This window comes from Nuphar pumila, chromosome 8 (assembly GCF_984573655.1).
Source record: "Nuphar pumila chromosome 8, dmNupPumi1.hap1.1, whole genome shotgun sequence".
Classification (NCBI taxonomy): Eukaryota; Viridiplantae; Streptophyta; class Magnoliopsida; order Nymphaeales; family Nymphaeaceae; genus Nuphar; species Nuphar pumila.
In genome coordinates this window covers 128,019,467-128,046,623 of record NC_143256.1, presented here as the reverse complement: position 1 = coordinate 128,046,623, position 27,157 = coordinate 128,019,467, and the positions used below count along the sequence as shown (strand labels likewise).

The window sequence follows — 27,157 nt, the reverse complement described above, 5'->3', positions numbered from 1 at the left end:
TAGGTAGAAAGTAGTCGCGTAATTTCTTTTGGAGATCCTCCCATGAGACTATAGCAACCAATCCCCGTCGAACATCACCCAAGCGACGTCTTCACCAGAGAGTCGCTTCATCTGCAAAGTACATTGTTGCGGTCCGCAACCTATCTACGTCCTCCTCTATCCTTGCAGCTTCTAAAAACTGGTCCATATTGTAGATAAAATTCTTGAGATCCTTTGAGTCTCGTGTGCCTTTATACTTTGCGGGCTCAAGTAGCCTGTAACGTGGTCTATCCACGTATGTCGCAACACCGTCAGCCGGGGCAGTCCTCAACTGCCGCTCTAACTGTTCATTCTTTCGTTGAACAACATCCAATTCAGCAACCATGATGTTGAATTGACCCAACAGATCATCAAATCTGGTGAAAAAGTCCACCAAGTAGTTAAGTTTAGTGGCAAGACTTTCCACCGAGTCTTCCACTCCCTCTACTACTATCTTGATCTCTGCATTGAGATTATTAAAAGCGACACAAGTTCCATTAACCAACTTCTCCATGTTGGTCACTGTCTGAGTCAGCTCCGCAATATCGTGCGAGATGACTGACACTTGATCATCGACCATGAAATCTTCTTCAACAGGAACCATACTGCCTAAAGGGGTCATGACATTCTTCTTTGGTGCCATTGTCATTCCCAATGTTAACAAGGCTCTGATACCAACTTGTCACGAGCTTAGAAGCGAAGGCCCCCACGACGTAGCTTCAAGAATTTGTAAATACCAAAAGCAATTCTTTTAAGCGCACAAGCAATGCATAGCACACACGCACGAGTGGAAGCAAGAGTACGCCCATGCACAAACACAAAGAGAGCAAAGGGACAAGGATGCAAAAAGCTTCTTTATAGATACTTGAAAGCAAAGCACATCAAGAGGGGAAGAGAGAGTCCGAATACACGGGGTACTTAAGCCGTAAGGCCTTGTGGGGGCACTATAGAGTGCCAAAGAGGTATATACATCAGAGCAAAAAGGTGAAAAATGTGGCGGTCCAGAACAATGACAAGGCTAACACTTTTCGATTTAGCTTTATGTCATAATGTATTTTTATGCACTTCTTCGTATTTTATATATGCAGATGTTTTCCCAAGAATTAGGGAAAATCCAGTGGAATCAAAATCCAATGCATAAGCCGAAGTTGGTGGCTTTCTGGTTGGAAGGGTGCGCCCGAGTTTCTCACTTCGAGCTGGTTTCTCCGTCCTTAAAAAATTAAAAAACTACTAAGGCATCTAAATAGGGATGTCTGAGGGTCGGGTTTACCCCGACCCGCACCTGGACCAACTCTTATAGGGTCCTGACAAATAAGAAGACTTGATTAAGACCCGGGTCTGGACCTCCTATCAATACATAAACCTAGTATAATTTTTGAAATTTTATGCCAGACCCAGACCCAGACCCGACCTGAGTTTCGATTAAGACCCAACATTTTTCAATGTAAAAAAAATATTTTTATTGGGTATGATTCATGTTTGGTTCATGTAGTTCTTATCAGGTCAGGTATGGTTTCTCTTATAGTAGACCTGATTAGACCTGGGTCTGGATCTGATACCATACCTAAAAATCTGATCCAAGTCTTGTTCCACCTGGGTCTTAACCAAACCCGACCCGTTGACACCCCTCTAAGATCAACGAATGAGCTCAATGTTTACGTGTGACTTGAGTAAGTCAAGAATGGCGGCAGGAGTCAAGAAGCAGTCAAAAAGAAGAAGAAAAAACAGAGGAGATGACACCAGTACCAAGGAGAGGGGATACTCTTGGTGGAGAGTAGAGACCAATAAATAAAGTGATTAAGCGAATCGGTGTAGTGGCAGTCCCTGCACGCGCATCTGTCTCTCTCCCTTCTTTGCAGCCCACCAACATAAAAACCCTTTCAGAGTTATAAAAAGTAAAACAATTTCAATCTTAATACTCTTCATAGTTTCCACTTCCAACCTGCCGGAGAGCGAGGATGTCTCTGTCTGGAATCCTCGCCGTGCTCTTCCTCTTCTTGGCCCTCTACTGTGGCACCGATCCCTTTCACCATAGCTCCATCTGGGGATTCCCTGATTTCAAGGCCTACAAGGTCGACTTCCCTCCGTCGTCGCAGCTCCCCTCCGTCAGCGACCCCGACAACAAGCTCCAGAAATCAGAGATCAGGTTCCTCAACCAAATCCAGGGCCCCGAGAGCATCGCCTTCGACCCACTCGGCCGAGGGCCGTACACCGGCGTCGCCGATGGCCGGGTTCTCTTTTGGAACGGCGACTCCTGGACGGATTTCTCTTATACTTCCCCCAACAGGTGCTTTTTTGTTTTTGTTTTTTCACACCTTCTCGTTCATTTCCCGTTTTTTCATCCCTACCCATTTGCTATTTTGTTTTTCTCTCGTCAAAATTCTCCCTTTTCCTGGCCATCCATTTGTTTTTTTAGCTTTCTTCTTGTGGATTTTCCCTTTCCGCTTATATGGTTTTTGGTTCTTGGTTCTATTTTCGTTCGTTAAGCACTCCCCCCTCCTTTTTTTTGGGTGGTCATTGGATAGGTCTGAGTTATGTGGGCCAAAGCCATCGCCTTTGGCTTATGCCAAGAACGAGCACGTATGTGGGAGGCCATTGGGACTCCGTTTTGATAAGAAAACGGGAGATTTGTACATAGCAGACGCGTATTTTGGGTTGATGAAGGTTGGACCGGAAGGTGGCTTGGCGACGCCACTGGTGACAGAGGCGGAGGGAGTGCCGCTAAGGTTCACTAATGATCTGGATATAGATGATGAAGGCAATATTTACTTCACAGATAGTAGCACTCTCTATCAGAGAAGGTACTATTCTGTTTTTTTTCTCCTTACCTTTTTTTTTTCAATTTTCTACTTTTCATAGAGAACTTCACTGGTTTCTCTTTTGGAAATGCTGGCTTTGTATTTTGGTTTGAAACTGGATTCTTGATACATGGGGATAGTTCGACAATAGTTTGAGAATCTGCTGTTTGCTAGTTGGACGATTGGTGAAACACCGAAACTATGATGGTTATTTAAGAATCTTCAGATTAGTAATTGGATGATCAGTGAGCCACTGAAACCATGATGGTTCTCTTTCTTAATATGAAATTCTATATTATTTTCTTATTAATAAACAGAGATTACAACTGCTAAGAGGTGTATGTCATGTTGGAGAGCAGTTCATTTTCTGCTAAGATTCGCAAACCTTTCTCACTAATCTGTTCACGACTGTTATGCCTTAGTTGGTTGGAAAATCATTTTAGATAGTATTGATTTCACTGTTGCATAGTTTTAGATGGATGTGGCGAGATATATGTCCCAATTGGATGTCATTGGCTTGGATAGAATATGGAAGGATAAACCACCGGATCAAAATCCTTCAAATGATCTTTTGTGATGTAATTGTTGCAATTTATTTTTACGCTTGTGTAGTGGCCAGGATCTGTCTAACCCGAGCTTATTGATCCCAAAAAAGAAAAAATGGTACAGGGCTTTTCTCCTCTTTTAAAACAGCAAAGACATAAGTTTTGAGCACCCACTATAGAAGTGATTGTTATAACTTTATTTGCTTATCAGTTGAGACAGAATTATGACAATAGTCTAATACATGCTAAACATCTTTGAGAACCATTTTGCAACCAACACTGATCTTGATATATATATTATCTATCCCCACAATTCTAAATGCATCATTATTTCTCATTTTTATAACACCAAAGTTCTAGACTTGTATTAAAGAAAGAAATCAACTCGTGAGGTAGCATGGTGAGAAAACATTGATATTAATAACAAAATTTAGATTCCAAGGTGTAGCTATTTTAAACGTATGTAATACTATAATCACAACAATGAAGACTCTGGAAATAACTGGAGCAGTTCTTTTATTTCTTGTTTGTCTTCATTTTTCCTTCTTTTCTTCTTAGGCTCTGACTGGGAGCCTACCGTTGGAGGTTGCCAGATAGGCAGTGTGGAATCCACAGCGCCAAAATTGGTTGGGAGAGGAATTATGGGAAATAAGGGAGCTGAGACGGAAGTTGTTGACTCCAGTTCCATGTTTCAGCTGCCATCCGAATGAGGTGGTAATTGTCAATGGTCATGCCAGCTACCACACCAAATGGAGCTTCTGGGTGTTCTGATGACCTCCCCAGCAACCTTGCAGCATTAAATTTTAGCCTGAAAACTACATCCCAAACATGCATGAGTGGAAGTTATAAAACACTGGCCAAACTCCACCTGTTCTCCCAAACAAACATGCAGGTTTTGTTAAAATAGTATATATATATATATATATATATATATATATATATATATATATATATATATATATATATATATACTATAAATGGCATGTTTGTAATTTACTTTTTGAGTCGGGGGTATTTTGTCTTTTCCCCTTGTAATAAAATAGTCACCAGGGACTGCGTGTAGCCTCTTATTTTTTTATTTTCCTTTTTTTGTCCTTGACCAAAAGACCAAGGGCTCTTTGGTCTTTGACCAAAGAGCTGTTGGGAGGCTGCCCAACGGTCATATTTGTGACCTTTGGGAGCTCCCAACAGCTCTTTGGAGCTCCCAAATGGTCTCCCCTCAAAAGGGGGTTTTGTGTATAAATAGGGGTTGAACCCCTCTTGTTTCTTCAATGCTTGTGTTAAACATTTTGATCAATAAAAGATTATATTTTTTATATTGTTCTTATTGTTGTTGCCAGTGTTATTAAAAGCGCGCCTCAAGGCGCAAAAAGCGCGCCTCACCTCAAGGCGAGGGGCTTTGTGCCTTGAGGCGCAGGCATAAGGCGCAAAAGCCCTGAGGCGCATGCCTCATACGCCTTGAGGTGTACGCCTCAAGGTGAGGCGTACACGCCTCACCTTGTTTTGAAATTTTTATTTGATTTCACTGCAAGCTGCATATGATTTCACCAGTTCTTTATTACAATCGAACTTATGCCATGATATATTGTCATTCATCAGATGGACAATGCCTGCCTTATCATTTAAGTTTAAATACATGTGCTCAAGAACTCTATTTGACAGTAGTTTCCTATATATATGCACAATTATCTTATATTTTATAAAATGCTCTAGATATGAAGTTAGATTATCAATTACAAACTAAAATGTCTATTGCTACTATTGCTTTGAAAGATTATTGATGTTTTCTGATTTTTTTCTTTAAAAGAAAAAACAAATAAATGAGAAAAAATCAAAATCGTGGTGCAATGCTACAAATCGTAATCATACAATAAGGTTTTTGCTTGTAAAATATGTTCCTTGTTTTTCCTGTTTGTTTTTAATAGTTCATGGACAATGGGAGTCTCAGATAGAAATGTGTTAGAAACCTATTCTTCAAGATAAAAGGCTTTCTGATTGGCAGGTTTTCTGATTTTACCTTATTATCTGTAGGCACTGAGGTGTCATATCATTCGGTTGCATTCTTCCCATGCTTATCAAGACAAATGCACAATATTCTTCTTTCAAAACTTCAAGTCTAGGTACAATTATGTGTCTATCCATCTTTCATAGATTGTTACCAATAGATTGTTAATTTTGATATTTGTGCAAAATGAAAAAATAAAATCATTGTTATTGCTGATAGAAATGGCATAAAGGAGACTTATAAGTAACCCCAATTCACATTTAAGAGATTAAAATAATGGAAAACAAGAGAGACCTTGGGTGCTGCTTCAGTAGGCATTCCAGTGGCACGAAATAAGTGACCATTGCAAGAAATACCTGAGTCATTGCAAACTTCACAAATCTCAACTAACGTCGGTAGATTGCTATCCATATTGTAGTAACTCCAATCAACAATCCTGCCATCCTTTGGATTATATGTCGTGCCTTCAATATTTATTTGGGATTTTTTATTTTTTGTTGGTTGTTGCTTCATCAATAAAGCATTTTTTTTTTATTTATAATTTTAGATATTTTTTATAATTTTTTTTAAGTTTAAAAAAAAATTTGAGGCTTATGCTTTATGCCTCGAGGCTTACGCCTCACCTTAGATTTTGGTGGAGCGCCTCGCTATGCCTCAATGCTTTTCACAACACTGGTTGTTGCCTTGTAAGGCTTTTGTATTGTCCCATAGCGAACTTGTGCATAAGCACTTGTATGATTATGATCTTGTGAGCTCTTAGTAGCTTGTGTTTTGTGCTTTCACATATTTCCTTACATGGTACCAAAGCCATATTGTTCTTGGACTTGTGAAAGGTTGCCATCTAGTGATTGTATTCGTGACAAAGTCTCCTAAGGGATCGTGCTCTCCTCTTCTCATTTTTCACTTTCTTCTTCTTCCTCTCTTGCTCACACAATATAGACCAAAATTGATCTCTCTTTCAAGCTCAATGAAAGAAACTACATGATGTGGGCTTCCGTCATGGAAAACAATCTCAAAGGAAAAAAGCTTTGGGGGTATGTGATGGGCATTATCTCCGAACCCCAACTCAAGCTCACAAAACTAGAAGGAGGTCAAGAGAAAGCCTTAGAGGGAGATGTTTGTGTCAAGGCCATTGAAAATCATCATAAACAAGTGGAAGATTGAGAGAGCAACCATGTGAAAATTCTTACATGGTTCATGAACAATGTCAAGCTTAAGGTATGTGCAAACATTGCAAAATTTCGAAAAGCCAATGAAACTTGATTTTTCATGAAGGGTACGTATATCCAAAAGGATCTTGCAAGAGCATATTTTTGCAAGAAAAAGTTAGAACTACTAAGAAAGGAGACTTACGTGTAAGACTTTTATAATGCTTTCAATCCTCAATGGGATGAACTAGGACTTTTGGAGCTTAAGTGGGTTGCCATTGAAGATGTGGAACTTAGGCAAAAACAAATAGAACAAGAAAGATTTTTTCAATTCTTGTATGGGCTCTCTCCTGAATTTGAGCAAGTTAGATCTTTTCTCCTGCATAGATCTATTCATTTTGCTCTTGAAGATGCTATTGCCAAAATTGTTTAAGAAGAAACTCGTCTTGGTATGAGTAAAAGTTGTGATGAAGTGTTGGAAGTATCTAAACTCTGCAATCATGTTAAGACGTACAAGCCTCCACACATTGGCAAGCAAAATACCTATGGTAATAATAATAACTATAGTGGTGGAAGAAAAATGATTATTTGTTATCATTGTAATAAGCCAGGTCACATTAAACCCGCTTGCCCTTAGTTGAATGAAACCTTCAAGTATAAGGTTACTTTCGTTGAAAAATCTACTTTCAAGAAGGAAGAAGGCAAAAGTGGAGAGGATCTTAAAGACACACTTGGCCAAATATCTATGGCACTTAAACAAATTCTTAAAGCAACTTCATCTCTATTGTCTTTTAATCTTCATCTGATATGTATTTTTAGATGAAACTATTTTGAAAATTAAGACTATAGAAACATTAAATTCTTTTTTCCCAAATGTTAGAGTTCTCAAATTAAATTAAATTTTTTTGGTGTCTCAAATTGCCGACCATGGATGTGAAATATTTTTTTCATCTAAGGGTTGCTTTGTGCAGGATCTCCGGTTCGAGAAGTGGATTGAGCAAGGTCATAGGAAGGGAGATCTTTACTTTATGGACTCATTGTCTCTTCCTTTAAAATCCTTTTGTAACCTATGTCCAAGATAAGGGTTTTGAAACTTGGCATAAAAGACTTGGACATCCAAGCTATTCTAAAATGTATTTTTTTTCTTTTGGAGATAAATTTTGTAATGAAAAATATATGACTTGCAAAAATTGTATTCTTGGAAAAATGAAATCTATCTCATTTCTAAGTAGAACCTTTGTTTCCACAAGACCTTTTGAATTGGTACTCTCGGATGTATGGAGTCATTCTCTTGTCATATATAAACGTGGTTACTCGTATTATGTGACTTTTATTGACGACTTTACTAGATATATGTAGGTTTACATTCTTAATTTTAAGTCGAAAGTCTTTTCCTTCTTTAAAGAATTTCACATAAAAGTTAAGAATCAATTTTAAAGAAATGTATCTATTCTTAGATTGAATTCGAGTGAAGAATATCTATCCAATGAATTTCAAAACTATCTAAAACAAAATGAAATTTGTCATCAAAGATCTTGCCCTAACGCATCATAACAAAATGGATTAGCATAAATAAAACATAAGCATATAATAGAAACTGCAAGAATTCTACTTATTTCTAAAAATATTCTCAAAAGTTTTTGGGCCAAAGCCGTTTTAACTTTCACTTATTTGATAAATCGAATGCCATCATCCACTTTAAAAAATGTTTTTCCTTATGAAAAACTTCTCAAAATAACACCCAATTTCAATTGTTTACGATTTTTTTGTTGTAAATGTTTTGTGCTTTTACACAAAAGAGAAATTATCACCAAAAGTAATTGAATGTGTTTTCATTGGATATGGTGAAAATAAAAAAGGATATAGATGCTTTGATTTCAAAAATAATAAACTTTACATCTCCAAAGATGTGACATTCTTAAAAGATGAAAATGGTTTTGAAGAGTATGATAAAAATGAGGAAATAGACTATGTTTTTATATGATCTCTCTCCAAGAGAAGATATTAATACTAATGATGACTCTTCGAATCTATAAAACTTGTAAATTTTTAAAAGAAAATAAATAAAGTAATTGCCTTATTTCGAGTTAAAATTCGTGTTTATTATGTTATTGTAAATTTTGTGGGCCTTACGGGTGTGCTCGACTTGTTAAAGTTCTGTCCGATGCCATTGTTCGGATCTGTGCAATTAGCATATGGTATTACCTTCATTTTTTTTATACTTTGAATTAGGAAGAGAATTGTTGTCGACACTGCTGTTTAGTTTCTTTAACCCTCTTTTGATTTTGTTTTTGTTTTTTTGTTTTTTTGCTTTTGTGTTTCGGTGAATGCCTCGTTTGTGTGTTGATTTCTTGCATTGGGAATCGTGCAGGGTTGTTGTTACGTGACAGAAGGTGTCTCTTGTGCGTGCTAGTATTCTTTCTATGTATATTCCATATTTTGGTTTGATTTTGCAAGAAGATATAATTTTTTTCATCGACATAGAGTACCTTGATGTTTGTGTCATCACTGGGGTGATGCACTAGGCAGTGTGCAGCCCATGGAGCTGCACCACACAACTGTCTAATTTGATTTGGACTTGTCAGGGTATTACTTTTTGTTGTTTGCAATCAGATTACCGATTCACATCTTGATTTTTGGTCCCTGATGTGCTAGAGTGAAGTTCGATAAGTGTTTGTGGTGTGTGTGTGCCGTTGTAGCACTCTCTCATTGCGAAATGGACGAGTAGATCGTGTAGTGTGGCGGTTGCACTGGACCTTCAGGATCTCGAGTTGCATTTTACTTTTTGTCGCATTGAAAATGTAGCATTCCTAAACTAAAATTTTAGAATGTTATTCATGTTGTATGATAGAATCTAAAAGTTCGTTAATATGCATACTGAATTCGTAGCAGAGTCACATTGCTAGAAAATGTTAGAATTGTATTGTATTGTTTATATAAATGTGCATTGCAGGTGCGTAGCTGAGCAAATTGCTCGATGCTTAATGTTAAGCATCACATGCAGCTAAAAATGCCATGTAAGAAAAAGAAAAATGCAAATGCAAAAGCATGCAAATCGGGTAAATACCCATGGTAAGTGGTGCAAATGCATCATATGTTAATTATTTTCTTGAATTCAACGCTCTCCTGCTCACATCCTCACTTAGTTGTGGATATTTAGGACTGCCGACAATTGTAGTTCAGAGATCATACTAAGCATGATTTGAATGTATGGGAAAAGAAGTGATCTTATTTTTGTAGTTGAGAGATCATGTTGGACATTGTTGTAGTTAGCGGGATATTGGAGTGTGTTTGCTGTAGGTACATGTTTGACATTATTGTGAAACAAATAGTTGAATGTATTGCCGTGTTTGAATTGACTGCATCAAATGCTTGCATGACATTATTTTTTTTATTGAGCCTGCCTTTCATGTGAAATTTGTATCATGAAAACATGCCTAAAATGAATGTATCATGCTTATGAATATGATTGTATTTTTTATATATCCTATTAATGTGTGCAACTATGATGTGATGTGTTTTGCGCATGATATAGTGGAATTATCTATGCATTCATAATAACTCATGTAAGAGCATTTTGTGTTAATCATGTTGAAATCAAATCATGCATGAAAGCATGTTAGAATTGAATCATGCATGTGAGCATGTACTGTTAAGTCATGACATGATAGGGTCATGCATGAAAGTGAATACAAATGTGTTATGAATATGCATGAAAGTGAATACAAATGTGTTATGAATATGCATGAGAACATGTAAGTTTGAATTATGCAAGTGGCATAGACTTTGATATTATGCATGAGAGCATGTAAGTTTGAGTTATGCAAGTGGTATAGACTTTGATATCATGCATGAGAGCATGTAAGTTTAAGTTATGCACTTGACATAGACTTTTGAATTCATGCATGAGGGCATGAGAGGGTTATCTGGTGGGAATAAAATGTTTGGCTCTAACCTATGACTTAATAATAAAGATAACCTCGGACCATGGGTCCATTTGAGGCGCCGGCAAGGCCGGGCTCTCTGAGATGGCTGGACCCTTTCCGATGTCTTGTTCTCCCGAGAGAGGGAAGGGCGATACAAGCCTCGTGGGACATGTGTTTTTGAGGGTTGAAGGCACTTCTTGTCCCCGTCCCACGAAGGTTAGGGGACATGTCTATTAGAGATTGCAGGTTCTGAGGTTCAGCCACAAGAATAGAGAGAGAGTGGAGGGGAGAACGTATGCTACTGAAAAACCCTCAATAGGGATCTGCGTATTAGGCTTTTCTTTAAGTATTTGTAATACAAATATTAGGGTACTAAAATACCCTCTACACAATAGACTAAATTACAAGTGAGCCATTAATGAACATGTGACATAATGAACTTGAGTTGGGTCTGGATCTCAGTTCCAAACCCAACCCGGGCCTGGATCTCAGATCCAAACCCAACCCAGATATGATTGACGACTTTTTTTCACCCTCCCTTAAGTTGTACATGGTTTTGAACCATGAACAACTTGCCTTTCAACATCCAAAATCTGACTTTGATGAGTCCTTTTGTAAACAAGACAACAACTTGATCAGTGGTCCGAACAAATTCAGGTTCAATTTCCTTCTCTTTAACTTTCTGTCTTACAAAATGTTGATCTATTTTAATATGCTTGGCACGATTGTGGTAGATGGGATTAAAAGACATGTTAATGGCACTTTGATTGTCACATAAGAGAAGACATCGAAATATCGATTCTCCTACTTCTATCAACAGGTGTCTGATCTAAGTTACTTCGGGCTGTGGCAGCTGCCATTGACCTATATTCGGCTTCTGTACTCGATCTGGCAATGGCCTGTTGTTTCCTACTGCTCCAGGATACTAGATTTAGGCCAATGAAAATACAGTACCCTGAGACCGACCTGCGCTCATTTGGATCTCCGGCCCAATCTTCATTTGTGTAAGCAAGAAGTTCATGCGCGTCATGATCATTCGTACTCTTTCTATACAAAAGATCATCTCCGATAGTGCTCTTCAAGTATCGAAAAATGCGTTTAACTTTTATATGCCCAATATGTGGCTCATGCATGAACTGAGATACCTGATTAACTGAGTAGACAATATCAGGCCCAGTGAAAGTGAGATATTGAAGCATCCCTACTATCCTGTAGGGTCCTCGTACAATTCTCCATCTTGGGAACTGAGTTTCTGATGGAGTACACTGGGTGTGATTAGAGGTTTGCAATCTTTCATACCTGCCTTGCTGAGAACATCAATGATATATTTATGTTGAGTAAGTGTCATGCCTTCAGTGGTCCTGTCAACTTCAACTTCAAGAAAATACTGCAGTTTACCAAGGTCCTTCATCTTAAACCTGTGATTCAAAAGCTTTTTGACTTGCTCAATATGCTCATTAGAATTACATGTAATGATAATGTCATCTACATATATCAATAACAGTGTAACTATATCTTTGCATTTGAATATGAAGAGAGAATGATCAAGAAGAGATCGACTAAAACCATATTTTTCTGCTTCAAGAGAAAAACTGTCAAACCAAGATCGAGATGCCTGCTTCAAACCATATATAGCTCTTTTTAACCTGCACACGTATTCTTTGGAGTTTCCTTCTGCATATCCAGTGGGCTCCTTCATGTATACTTCCTCTTTTAGATTTTCATGTAGAAACACATTTTTGACATCCAGTTGACTAAGAGCCCATTATTGCTCAACAACTAATGATAATATAATTCTAATGGTGCCCATTTTTACAACCGACCTTAAGGTCTCATCATAGTCTTGTCCTTGCTCCTGGGTGAAGCCTTTTGCAACGAGTCTAGCTCTATACGCTCAATAGTACCATCTGGCTTGTACTTTATCTTATACACCCACTTTGATCCAACAACATTTTTATCTTGTGGTCTTGGAACAATATTCCAAGTACCACATTCATGAAGAGCCTTCATTTTTTCATTCATAGCTTTGATCCATCTTTTAGAATTTGTTGCTTGATAAAATGTTGTGGGTTGATCTTCCTTACCTAAAGAGGTTAAAAAGTGCTGGAAGTCTATCGTGAAATTCTCATAACTAATCCACCTTTCAATCGAATGTCGAGGCCGAGCAGATTTTCTGGGAACAGAGGATGAAACAAAAACAGAAGAAGAGTTCATCTCCTAATTAGCGATAGAAGAAGTCGCATTCTCTCGTTGAGAGTAAACAATGCCTTTATACCCTTCGGGAGGCAAGAGTGGTTTTGATTCCACGCTATCCTGAGTCCTTTGTGTGACATTAGGCATGATATTTTCCTCGTTCTTTTGATCACATTCTGAAAGACAAATATCATCTATACTAGAAAATAGATCAGAGTTCAACCAGGGATGATAAACCTCAATTTCAGGAGTGTTAACAATATGATCAAAGTTTAATTCATCAAAGACAACATTCCTGGATATTTTGATACGCTTATTCACGGGATCATAACATCTGTACCCTTTATAATCATCAGCATATCCCACAAATCTGTACTTCAAGGCCTTATCTTGAAACTTGTGCCGTATTGAACTGTCAACATGAACATAACATACACAACTGAATATACGCAAATCGTGATAATTTGGATGAACGCCATACAAAGAAAAGTAGGGTGATTTATCTTCCAAGATATTCATGGGCAATCAGTTTATGACATGTACTGCTGAATGAAAGGCTTCTGCCCATAAGGTAACTGGCAGATTACTATCATGCATCATATTCATAGCACTCTCGACAATATGACGATGCTTCCGTTCAGCAATCCCATTCTGTTGGGGTGTATGAGGGCAAGACACCCGCCTACTTATTCCATTAGTTTGGAGGAAATTAATAAAATCATTTGAGGAGAATTCACCCCCTCCGTCACATTGTAAACAGAGAATATTTTCAGAGAATTGATTCTTAACAAAGGAATGAAAATTCTGAAATAACTTGAAAGTTTCAGATTTGCATTTCATAAAGAAGATCCATGTGAAGCGAGAATAACTATCAACGAATATGAGATAATATCTAATTCTAAACATAGAGGAAATTAGGGCAAGACCCCAAACATCAGAACATATAATTTCAAACGGTCTTGAAGCTCTTTTATTAATAGAATGAAATAGAAGAATATGACTCTTACACTGAAGACAGCTAGAACATTTTTTATCATCAACACTTAAACTTGACTTCGGAATAAGACTGTTTGAAACAAGTTTTTTAATAAAATGACCACTACAATGACCTAGACGACCATGCCAAAGATTCGGTTCAATACATTCAGAAAGACTAAAGACACTCTTAGGAAGTACTGAAGAGGACGGTGAGGTGAGATTCAAGGTGGAACCAATAGGCCGAACACGAGTAGAAGGATTCTCTTGGAAGACGTACATATTGCCTTGTCGTTTTCTTCAGTGAATGTTTCCCTCTTGTGAAGGTCCTTGACACGAACAGAAAAAGGAGTAAATTCAACTGAAACATTAATATCATCAACAAGCTTAGAAACAGAAACAATATTTTTCTTGATGTTAGGGGCATGAATGACTTTCAAAAGAGTGAGCGAGGATTTTGACATAGGAATAACAAAGTTTTCAATGTGAGAAATGAGGTGGTGAGATCCATCCCCAGTGACTATACTATTTCTACCAACATAAGGAACAAAAGTTAGGCGCTTATCAACATCACCAGTAACATGAGTAGCTGCACCTAAATCAACATACAAAGTGCCCTGATCATTCTGTTTTAAGTTTAATTCAGCTAAGGCGGATAATAACAACTCCTTGACTTCTCCACTGTTCCTCAAACTATATGTCCCATTTCTTGTCTTTGATTGCTTTCCTCTGTTTTGGGGGTTGAACCAGCAATTAGCTTTGATGTGCCCTCTTTTGTTGCATAAAAAACAAGTGGGTATCGTCCTTTGTCTCTGCGGATTAGGAGGAATGTTGGGTGTAGGTAATATGCCACGACTTCCTTGTTCATTCCTTCCTTAACCACCCTTCTCTATAAAATCATACCTACCACGTCCTCGCCCATAAGCAACCCCTGTGGCAAGCACATTTTGTGCTCCAATGAGAATATGAGTCTCTTCAGAAAATCTCTTCAAAGTCATCTCATACTGAAAAAGTTTGGCACGAAGATCTTCAAATGTAGGTAAATCTGGTAAACATAACAAGAAAGTAACTATTATATGGTAATCGAGTCCCAACCCGCTCAAAGTTTGCTGCACCATATTCTTGTCACTAACTGCACACCCTACGATGGCTAACTGATCTGTAATAGTCTTCATTTTATTCAAGTATTCCATGATAGTCATAGAATCCTTTTTCAACATTTGAAACTCCTTTAAAAACAATACTCTGGCCTGAAAAACTTGAGAATATGTCTGAACCAGTCAGTGCCATAACTGCATAGCGGAGCAGTCATCTGGAATTGCCAAAAGCACTTTTTGCGACAGAGTAAAAGTGATATAGGCCACCAACGCTTGATCTCGCTTCATCCAGGATACATATTCTGGATTTCTGATATATGTAATAGAAGAGTCTCCCTTACCATTCTTGTCTTCTTGTGGTATGAACTCTGGAGGAACTGGTACAGAGCCATCCAGATGTCCGGAAGGATCCTGACTTCTTATGAACGGAATAATTTGTCTCTTCCAGGTTAGGAAATTGGAATTGTTCAGTTTCTCAGGCACGAGTTGACTGAGGAAGCTTGAAGAAAGACCAGATTGAGGAGGAAATGAATCCATACTCAAGAGATGAAAAATATCGAAATAAAAAATGAAGACTATTAGATTCAAAAGAAATTCAGAAAAGAAATGAGAAACAAAGGAGAAAGATGATTTTAGAACAAGGTGGAAAGTAAAAGTCTGACTCAAAAGGAATTCAGAACAGAAATTAGATTCCAAATAAATTCTGCTTCACCTTTTTTTTTAATATTAATCCAGACGATTTGCAAACTAGGAGCAGTAAAACAAATTTCGCTGTAAAATCTGTTTCGAATAAGACTCAATCAGTATTGAGCACGTCAATTTGAAGATTACGTGTTTTCTGAATTTAGAGGAAAGACAAAAGAGATTCAAGAGATTGATCAACAAAGAGAATTACAATTAATTAAAAGGAAGAGGAGATTATGCCCATATCAAAGTTTGGCTTTGCATCTATTTTGGAAATCAGAAAAAGAAAACTTTGACATGATCCTTTCAATTTTGAAATCACGCCTAGTTTAAAACTAATCTTATGCGGTTATCCAGAATCTTGTTTGTGAAAGATCACATTCAGATTAGAAAGGCAGTGAAGAGGAAAACAGATAATCGAAGAAAAGAAAAGAAAACACGTCTAACCTATCCAAGATTGAATTTGAAAAACCAAGAAATGAAAAAGGAGTTGATAAAATCGGTAAGAAGAAAGAATACAGGAAGGGGATTTGAGGTGGAATAGAAAGATACCTTAGAAGAGGACGAGATGTTGGATATGATGCTCTGATACCATGTTAGAGATTGTAGGTTCTGAGGTTCGGTCACAAGAATAGAGAGAGAATGGAGGGGAGAACGTATGCTGCTGAAAAACCCTCAATAGGGATCTGCGTATTAGGCTTTTCTTCAAGTATTTGTAATATAAATATTAGGGTACTAAAATACCCTCTACACAATAGACTAAATTACAAGTGAGTTATTAATGAACATGTGATATATAATGAACTTGAGTTGGGTCTGGATCTCAGATCCAAACCCAACCCGGGTTTGATTGACGATTTTTTTTTAATGTCTACCAATGAGTCTTAGGTGGTAGTACCACAACTGTGTAGAGTTAGGGATGCATGCCCGATTTTTCACCGGCGATTTTGGTTTGGCGCATGCCAAGACCTGGGATCATGGGTCCGTTCTCTCAACCGCTGCATTGTAGGGTTGAATCGCTCGGGAAAGAACCAGTTAAGCCATAGGAGGGCAATAAAAAATACATAGAATAATAAATACTCCTATGGTTGTTTGTAGATGTCTATACCTTCTATTGTACCAGATGGGTTTGAATAAGCAAGAGAAACAATTAATTAGATTTTTAGGTTAACTACTTTTATATGCATAATCATATATTGTGAACATGTAGAGACTTCTAAGATTTTGCATGATTATTGTATATGAATTGTTACGTGTGAATAAAAAAGACATGTTTATGTTTGGTCATGAGATTTGACCTGTTGATACAAGCCAAGGGCTTGGTTGATGCACGCGAGGTGCTTGTATGTGTGACACACATGAAGGGTCGAGATAGGACCTGTTCCATTATTACATTTGAATGCAAAGTGCATAAATGTTTTGAGATAAGGAAATGTGAAATTTATAATTGAAACCATGGTTTTAAAACTCGCCGAGTCAACTCGTTGACTCGGCTCGGCTCGGCTCGGCCCTCCAACGAGTCAACCCGGCAAGGCAAACTCGGCCTGACATGACTCGGCCTTGACTTGGGCCTGACTCGGGCGAGTTCTGGGATGTTTGAAATTTGATTTTTTATTTGAGTTAAACAAACATGGGACGAAGTACGGTTGTTACAGACAGAACATATGTTTTGTCTGTTATGTTCTAAGGGTCTGTCCAATCTTGGACAAGCAATCAGACAGACCCTTAGGGTCTCTTGTGAGTGTGTCCTTAGTGGTCCTTGTGTTGGCTGATTTGGTGGACTGATGTGCTCTTGGATCTTCCCTGTGTGTGTGTGTTAACTTCGTAACAGGTACTAAGTATCACTATCATAGCATAATCAACTATAATATTCATCATGTATTATCAGAAGCATAAAATTAAGGAACTAAGTATATGTTGGAAACTGGTAATTGGCCTTGTGGTAGTCAGTAGCTAGAAATCACTCAAGAGAGGATTCGTAACGTTTTCATAAATTTCTACCAATAAGACAAATGTCAACCAAGCTTCACATAAGTTCTTGATTGCTTGACAATGCACAGAACCATCAAAATACAAAAATCCCGCTAATTCATAAGAAACAACATTAGGAGCCAGTGTTCATAGGGAAAAGAGTTTTAGCTCTGTTTGGGAGTGAACAACCAGGATTTTATATGCTGCATCTCTTTTGAGAATTTTTGTCATGCCACTTAATTTCATATTTTTCAACTGACACCATAGTTATTCTTCAACTTACTCCGTAGTCCTTTGTCTAAAAAAGAAATTTGAAGGCTATTTAGTAGGATATCCTAGAGTTTTTTGCTACAGCATTAGTTGCTTTTAATGACCTTTGTTCATTTGTCAAGGATGTACATTTATATATGGTCACATGGACAACAAAAAGGACACATGGCATGCCATTGTTGTTTAATTTTTCATTAAGAATACTGTATAAGGGGACATGACACAAGGGTAACTGGTAAGTTGGGAATATTCCTGTGAGATAGTCTGGGAGAGATCAGCCTATGCATTTTTCAATGCTTCTGCTCTCTATGAATGGTTTAACTAGAAAATGACAAACCCAGGAAGTAATACAAGCAAAAACCAAGCTAATTTAGTTGATGCCAATTGTTATCAGTTCAAAAGCTACCTAAGAAAGAGTCGCATCTCTCTCTCAGTTTCAGTGATTACATGCCTTTACACAACCCAAGGATCTCTTGTTTACTGAAAAACATGGTTTGAGACAAATTATAAATTGTTTTTCTTTTAAAATCAAAAGTTAACAAAACCCGGTCCGAGTCACCGAGTTGACCCGCCAAGTCACGAGTCAATAAAGAACGAGTCAAGTCCCGAGTCACGGGTTTTAAAACCTTGATTGAAACAATGCATGCCTTAGTCATAAGTTGGACATGGGCATGTTTCTTTTGAGCATAAAGAAAGTGAATGATAGCATTGCATGATATATTGCATTTTTACTTCACTTTGGAGTATGCTATGAATTGTTAGTTTCGTACATTTATGCAAATGATTATCATGTATATAAATGATTATAAAATTGAATGCTATGGATTAAAATGAGAATGATTTTAAGTTTTCATACATACAAGTGATGTAATTATGAATGCCATGAAATGAATGATGGTTTATGTGATTGAATATGTGGATTCTCTTAACTCTCATTTCTAAAATGATGGGAATTACACTTTATTGCATCATTTCAACTTGAATTGCATTCTTCAAGTTTAGTTTTGGTTTTCTACAGGCATGTGGTTGATGCCCTACAATATTATAGATGACCTCGTAGAGGATTGAAGCGAAGCGCGGGTTGTTGCACGTCTGAAAGCTCCACTCTTACCTACTACGATTCCTGGAGGGATCAAGCAAAAGTTTGAGAGGGTTAAAAACTTGTGTAAATTTTACTTTTTGTCTGAATCCTTACATTTAAAGAATTATAATATTTTGGAACGAGAACATTTTTAAATTCTGTCATTTCATTCATATTATGTTCTTGCATATGGTTTAGAACTTTAAATCTTTACGTAACTCTTCAATTATCTTAAACGTTGACACATTTTGTCTTCCATATTTTTCTTTTTCACATGTGAGAAACCCTTAAAGTAATAGTCTCAATCAAGTTGTGTCTATGGATGATTCTATACCGGATCTGATACTGGAAGGTTAATATACACTCGCGCTTGCGCTCAGGTGGGCCGTCTAGTATTTGGAATGGTTGAAATGTGGCTATAGATGAGCTATATGGCATATTACTTTCGGAAACCATGTGAATTGTTTATATAAATAAAAAGTTTTAAATTTTTCTCAAAATTTGGGGTTTGGGAAAGTTTTAAAAGGTTGGATTTTTGAAGGATGTTAAAGAATCATATTGAAATTATAGATGATATCAATCATGAATACCCTAATATTGAGACATCACCGAGTAGTAATGATGTCATTAATAGATCTAAAAATATTCAAGTTTCTACCCGGCGTGAGCAAAATAATCCTACTAGGGCCTTAAAAAAAATTTCTCAATATAATGAGTCTGTAAAAGAAACTTCTTTTGAATGATCTAGTAGAGAATTTATTCCACTAAATGGGTTTGTCTTTTATGAGTCATTATCTCCTAGTCACAGGACTTACTTAATAGCATTATATTCATACCATGAGCCTTCACGTTATAATGAAGTTAAATGTTCTTAATTGGATTGAAGCTATGAACATAGAACTAGATGCCCTTAGGAAAGCAAAAACTTGAGAAGTTGTAGAGTTATCTTCAAACAAGAAACCCATTGAGTGTAGATGGGTCTTTAACGTTAAAACCAAGAGTAATGAAACTCTAGAAAGATATAAAGCTAGGTTAGTAGCTAAAGGATACTCCCAAGAATATGGAATTGACTATAAGGAAACCTTTGCACCTGTAGTTAGAATGACTAGTGTTGGGACTCTAATAGTTGTTACATCAACTAAAAAATGACCTATATATCAATTAGATATTAAAAATGTCTTTCTTAATGGAGAACTAAGTGAAGAAGTTTTATATGGATCTTCTGTCGAGATTTGATATTAAAAAAAAAAATCTCTTAAACTTTTAAAATTTTAAACAGGCCCTTAAGGCCTGGTATGATAGATTCAGTAATGTTGTGATTATTTTGGGTTTTCATCATGTTATACTGACATTGTTCTCTTTGTAAAAAGTACAGGTACTGGCATAATTATCTTTTTACTTTACGTAGATGATATGATAATAATAGAGAATGACAAATAGGAAGTTAGTAATGTTAAAAATGTTTTAAAAGATAATTTTGATATGTCTGACCTAGGATTCTTAAGATATTTTTTAGGAATTGAAGTTGCATATTCTCTCAGAAAGTACATACTTTCTCAAATAACACTTATTGCAGATATATATGCTAAATCTGGTATTTCAGATGATAAGAAAGTGAAAACTCCTGAAGTGGTGAATGCTAAATTAAGACTTGAAGATGCGACTCCTTTTGAAGACCCCACACCTTATAGACAACTAATTGAGTCTCTCACTTGTCTATCTATCACCAGACTAGATATAGCATCCTTATCCTTATCTTTAGATTTACTTGCTTATACTGATGTTGATTGGAGAGGAAATCCCAATGATAGAATCTCAACTATTGGTTTTTATGTTTTTCTAGGAAATTCTCTAATTGCTTGGAGAAGCAACAAAAGGTCTCATTATCTTCTTCTGAAACAAAATATAGAGTTATGACAACTACAATGAAACTTGTATGGTTAAAAAATCTTCTTAGAGAAATGGGTATTGACACAACAACAACAACAACAACGCCTTCATCCCAAACAATTGGGGTCGGCGATATGAACCAAAAAGGAAATCATTTTGGGTCCTCCACATGAATCCTTCTCCTCCACTCATTTCTATCCAATGTCATGTCCTCGGTGAGGTTCAAAGCATTCATATCCTTTCTTATCGTCTCCATCCAAGTCTTCTTAGGCCTACCACGACCTCTTTTAGCTAATATATTTTCCCATTTCATCCTTCTAACCGGAGCATCATTAGGCCTTCGCCGAATATGCCCAAACCATCGTAAACGATTCTCACTTATCTTATTTTCAATGGATGCAATGCCTACCTTCTTACGTATTTCCTCGTTCCGAATCTTATCTTTTAGTGTCTTTCCACACATCCATTGAAGCATACACATCTCAGTTACACTCATTTTTTGAAAATGATGTCTCTTGGCAGCCCAACATTCCGTACCATATAGTAAAGCGGGTCTAATTGTCATCCTATAAAACTTTCCCTTCAATCGCAATGGCATTCTACGATCGCACAACACGCCAGTTGCACTTTTCCATTTCATCCACCCAACCTTAATCCTATGATTTACATCTCCATCAATTTCTCCATTCTTTTGAATGATAGAGAAATGGGTATTGACATCTCTAAATATTCGAAGATGTGTTGTGATAATAAAAGTTCAATTTATATTGCCAACAACCACACATTCCATGAGCACACCAAGCACATCGAGATGGACTATTTTTATGTTTGTGACGAATTTTTGAGAGTAACTATTGAGTTGCCTTTTATCACTTGTTGACTTCTTTACTAAAGCTCTCGCTTCTCCACGTTTTTTATTCCTTCTCAGCAAACTTCCGATGTTTACACCGTAAGTTTGAGGGGGGGTGTTAAAATAGTATATATATATATTATAAATGACATGTTTGTAATTTACTTTTTGAGTCAGGGGTATTTTGGTCTTTTTTCTTTATAATAAAATAGTCACTATGGACTGCATGTAGCCTCTTTTATTTTTTTTATTTTTATTTTTTTTATCCTTGACCAAAAGGCCAAGGGCTCCTTGGTATTTGACCAAAGAGCTGTTGGGAGGCTGCCCAACGATCATATTTATGACTGTTGGGACCTCCCAAATGGTCTCCCCTCAAAAGGGGGTTTTGTGTATAAATAGGGGTTGAACCCCTTTTGTTTCTTCAATGCTTGTGTTAAATATTTTGATCAATAAAAGATTATATTTTTTATATTGTTCTTATTGTTATTGCCTTGTCCCATAGTGGACTTGTGCATATGCACTTGTATGATTGTGATCTTGTGAGCTCTTAATAGCTTGTGTTTTGTACTTCTGCATATTTCCTTACCGATTTTGATAAATCCACCATCATCTTGAATTCCATGCTTGCATCCAAAGCTGCAAACGAGCAGTTTCCAAACAAAACCTTAAAGGAACCATAATTCCAAAGGTGTACTAGTATCTATTTTGGCTTTGATAGAAACCGACCCCTAGGGAGGGACAATTTTTACAAATCCGGCTTCGGAAAGGCTCTGGCGCAGGAAAAAACCTAGAAAGAGAGAAATTTGTTCTTGATCTGTCTAGGCTCTACGTCAGATAGGGACAACATCAGGGCAGAGGGATAATATTGATCCCTCTGGGTAGGTTGTTGTTGAGGAAAACATGAAAGAGGAGAGGGAGAAAAGGTGTTCCCTCTAGGGTTAGGGCTCAAGAATAGGGGGAACAAAAAAAATCAATATACTATTTTCATTTATACTTAATCAAGAATAATAATACTTATTTGTAGAGTCTACCAAAAAGTTCTAAAAGAAATAAAAGACAAAAAAATAAGAATCCAAATAGAAAAGGGCATCTTTGAGTCCCTGTCAGATTGGGTCTCATAGGTGAATCTAGATCCAGAACGACTTCTTGGAGTCGGATCTGAGACGGTTCGTAACAATCCACACCTCTCAAACTCGCCTTGTCTTCATGGTGGGAGCTCTCTGAAAACTGTTGCCGAACCGTTCCTTGTCACATCTGGGGTCAAACACTAGGCACGAGGTTTTTTCACGTGCCCTGATGGGACTGGTTCTCAAGACATGCAAAGTCTAGGTCTGATCTTGGTTTGTATGGACTAAGTGGGGTTAAGGTTTGAGTTAATTTTGGACCATAGATTGAGTTGGAGCCTGGATAGGTAAGGGTATGGTTTTGGATAGGATCTGACTGGACTGGGTAAGGATTCATTTGACTTAAATAAAGTTTTGGGTTAGTTGGATCATTGTGGGTTGGATTTGATGGGTTTGGGGCTGAAAACGAATCAATCTGACTGGGTTACGACCATGGTCCGGGTTGGTTTGGGGTCAAGCAGACCTCGTCTGGCAGGCGAAGAGAGGGAGAAAGGGAGAGACGAGTGAGAACGACGGGGTCAGACACTAACAACACTGCCTCACCAGAATAACGAAAAAGAGAGGAAGCGAGAGATGGGTAGCGGCCAAGAGGGCGAGGGAAAGAAAGTGGGGCGATACGCAGATAGTGGGAGGCACGTGTTCGAGCAGGGGGACATGCTGCAAGCAGGAGCGACAAGAGGAAGAGAAAGAGAAAGAGAGGAATCTCTCTAGGGGATGGCTTGCACGAATGTGAAGGCAGGTGAGGGTCACGCCGGGCGGCCATGGCCAGCGAGGGTCGCTCCCTGGTGCCCTGAGTATTGGGTATCATGATACTCCTTGATCACCAATCTCCGCAATGATCCCCATCGCAGTACAAAAATGCGCTTGCCTTTAGTCACAAAGAGATCGTCTTGCATCCAGAATCTCCTGGTTTTCCCTTGTTGAATTAGGGTCACTAGGTGTTGAGTTGATGGATCAGACTAGATGCCTTTTTGAATGCGGTCGAGTAGGTTGCTTTGAGGCTGAGCAGCCGAAGCTTCTTCCTCTTGTAAGGTCTCCAACTCAACCTTTCTACGTAGTGTGTCGGCTACGACATTGGTCTTTTTAGTCTTATACTCCAAAACCATGTCAAACTCTACTAGGAATTTTTGTCAACTAGCCTCTGCTTAGGACTAAGCTTTTTCTGAGTCTGGAAGTAGCTACTGGCTATGTTGTCTGTCTGGACGATGACCTGAGATCCCAAGAGGTAGTGATGTCAAACCCGCAAGCAATGCACGACTACAGTCATTTTTTAGATTGCTCGATGTTTCAATCAACGTGATGATAGGAACCTGAATGGATTCAAGAAGGGCGTGGTCCCTTGCTGCACAAACCAGGGCAGTCTTGGCTGGTCGACACGGTTTTCTAGAAGTGATGCTCTGATACCACTGATAGAAACCCAATCTCTAGGGAGGGACGGTTTCTACAAATCTAGCCTTGAGAAGGTTCTGACGCAGGGAAAAAAACGGGAAAGAGAGAAATTTGTTCTCGATCTAACTAGGCTCTGCCTCAGATAGGGCCAGCAATAGGGTAAAGGGAGAATGTTGATCCCTCTGGGTGGGTTGCTGCGGAGGAAAACGTGAAAGAGGAGAAGGAGAAAAGGCGTTCCCTCTAGGGCCAGAGCTCAAGAACAGAAAAAAAAATCAATATACTATTTTCATTCATACTTAATTAAGAATAATAACACTTATTTATAGAGTTTGCCAAAGAGTTCTAAAAGAAATAAAAGACCAAAAATAAGAATCCAAATAGGAAAGGGCATCTTCCAGTCCCTATCAAACTGGGTATCTTGGGTGGATCTGAGTTCAGAACGGCTTCTCGAGATCGGATCTGGGACGGTTCATAACAGGCTTGAACTTGCCTCTTAATTTTTTATGCTTTGAGATTTTCCATTTATGAAGAATTCAACAAATTTTGTTCAGTTTATTCACTCAACAAACTAATTGTAATCTGATCATGGTTGCAAGGCCATCCAATGCTTAGTTTATAAAAGATGTTAACTAGAATCTCCCAGCTATTAAGTAAATAATTAGTAATAATGTCTGTAACTCATAAGATTCACAAAAGACACCAACGGGGGCTTTGCTTGTCTGGTAGGGGCAGCTAGTGCACGTCACCTTGTGTTGGGACGTTGCAGGTTCAAAATGCAATGGTATAGTTGTATAACTGGTAGGAGTCAGCCTAACCCCAGCTTGCCTTAAAAAAAAAAGATTCACAAAAGACTTCTTATTCACAATACTTTGTCTCATTGAAGTGCTCAGTAATATGTCCATCTTCTTTGAATTTTAAACTTATGAGCTTTCTAATTAAGAAAACCTGATTATTTGCAGTCTTTCTTTTATATAAAACTAGCTTCTTCCAATTTCTGGGAAGTGCTCAGTGGATTATATATTAGATGATTTTATGAACAAAATTGGTTTATTCTGCATGCTTATCATTTTTGTGATCTCAGTATTCCATATATCGGCCTTAAGTGTTAACTATTTGCAGACCTAGTTGAAGATTTCTGGTTTAGAATCACTCATTCAGGGAAACGTGATACTTCTTACACAAAGTCTAAAGTGATATTTGGATGTTTTATGCATGTTCTTTGGTCAATTCATAAATAGAGTAAAATTTTAGAGTTCCCTATTAGGATTCACCCTGAATTTTCACTCATATTTCAGAAGAGCTAAAATTTCCGTACACAAGCATGGACACGTATGTTTTCTAGTGCATGTGCACTTATTTTCTGTTGAGTTCCAATTTGCATCAATGTGGAAATTATGGGTTACTGCTGTCAGGTTTGTTTGAAAACTCAAGATGGTCTTCCTTATATAAAAAATGATAATAAGTAAACAAAGGTGGCTACAATGTTTCTTGACCACATAATTTATTTTATTACTACACATCTGGACACTATTCTTCCTGAACCTTCTGATTCTTACACGTAAATTTGATTTCCTTTCCCTTTTTCCTTTTCCCTCTTTAACAGAAAGAGGCTCTTTTATGTTCTGTGATCCACTACAAGCCACCCATGAGTTTGTTCCCGCTCTGAAATCCAATGTTTTGTTTGCAATACTGTATGCTTTCAAGTCGTTAATTATATCCAAGACATTTTGTTTGGATGGTGTATTTAACTGTCACGTACTTCATATTTGATGTAGGAACTTTTTGCAACTGATCTTTTCTGCTGAGGATTCTGGAAGGCTCTTGAAATATGACCCTGTTAGAAAGGAAGCGACGGTTTTGGTTCGCAACCTTGTATTCCCCAATGGGGTATCCATGAGCAAGGACAAGTCCTTTCTTGTCTTCAGTGAGTGTGTCTTTGGCAGGTAGGGGTGTTTAACATCTTATGCATAATTTTTTACTTTCCACATTTTCTTGTTTCTTAAGCTGGCTTTAAAATACTCTTTTTATCTCTCTGATATCTTTTGATATGCATCGTGATATATCAAGCTTTTATAATGAAGAAAAGACGACAAATACCAAAATGCATTTTATGTTCATGTATTTGAATTTATGATGTGATTATCAAAAGGGTGAGATTGTTTATATATTTTTCCAAAAACTTTATTCCACTTTTATTATTTTTCTTTTGATGTAAAAAGATTGGTGTCATTATTGCTTGTTATTCCATAAGCAAATGTGTATCTGATTCTGGAAATAGGAATTATTATTCTTGCATGTTTGTCTAAGACGACTCATCTTTCCTACTCAATTTCTGGTCTTCAGATTGAAGAGATACTGGCTAAAGGGTGAAAAAGCCGGAACTACAGATGTCTTCACCATAGTCCCAGGAGTTAGCGACAATGTAAGAACTAATGCAAAGGGAGAATTCTGGGTAGGAATTCACTGCCGTCGCAGCCTCTATGGGCACGTTCTTGGCCTTTATCCTCGGCTGCGGACATTCATTCTCAGGCTTCCGATCTCGGCAAAGTTTCAATATTTGTTGTTTGTGGGTGGTCGGCCTCATGGCATTGTGGTGAAGTACAATGTGGATGGTGAGGTGGTGGAAGTTCTGGAGGACAAACAGGGAAAGGTTGTGAGAGCCGTAAGCGAAGTGGAGGAAAAGGATGGAAAGCTTTGGATAGGGTCTGTTTTGATGCCGTTTATTGCAGTTTACTGATTCATTGCGCATCGATTCAGTTTTAATGTTATTGTTGTCGTCCTTGTTTCCCAAACCGAGGTGTGAGAGCTTGCTTGTCTAATTATGAGAGAGAGAGAGAGAGAGAGAGAGAGAGAGTCACCTGGCGCCCCTTTGGGACCGTATTGTCAGATATAAGCATTGTGAATTTGTGAGATGACTAAACCTTCTTATGCTTTGAGCCTCGTCAATAAAAACGCAACTTTGGTTAAGATGTAGAATGCGTACGGATGTGCAAAATCCAATATGGTCCATGTCGGAGAGGGGGTTAACTTGAAACTATGTACTTAAAAAAGGGTAGGTGATATGGTGACCCCGATAAAACCAAATGTCAAGTCTCCATGTTTCTATGCTGCCTATCATATACGGTTTAGCCAACTTTGTTAAGTAACAACAAAAAATGGAGGTGGTTTTGGGGGAAAGACTTCTCTTACATTG

At 37.7% G+C, this 27,157-nt stretch overlaps 1 protein-coding gene across 1 annotated transcript; it reads left to right on the top strand.

The window, feature by feature from the left end:
- Positions 1-1,745: 1,745 nt before the first annotated feature.
- Positions 1,746-26,931, top strand: LOC149830738 (protein STRICTOSIDINE SYNTHASE-LIKE 3-like). Its single transcript, XM_090016760.1, has 4 exons — positions 1,746-2,305; positions 2,544-2,819; positions 25,740-25,907; positions 26,308-26,931. Exons 1-4 carry the CDS (start codon positions 1,977-1,979, stop codon positions 26,699-26,701), a joined length of 1,167 nt encoding a protein of 388 aa, XP_089872886.1. The 5' UTR covers positions 1,746-1,976; the 3' UTR covers positions 26,702-26,931.
- Positions 26,932-27,157: the final 226 nt, after the last annotated feature.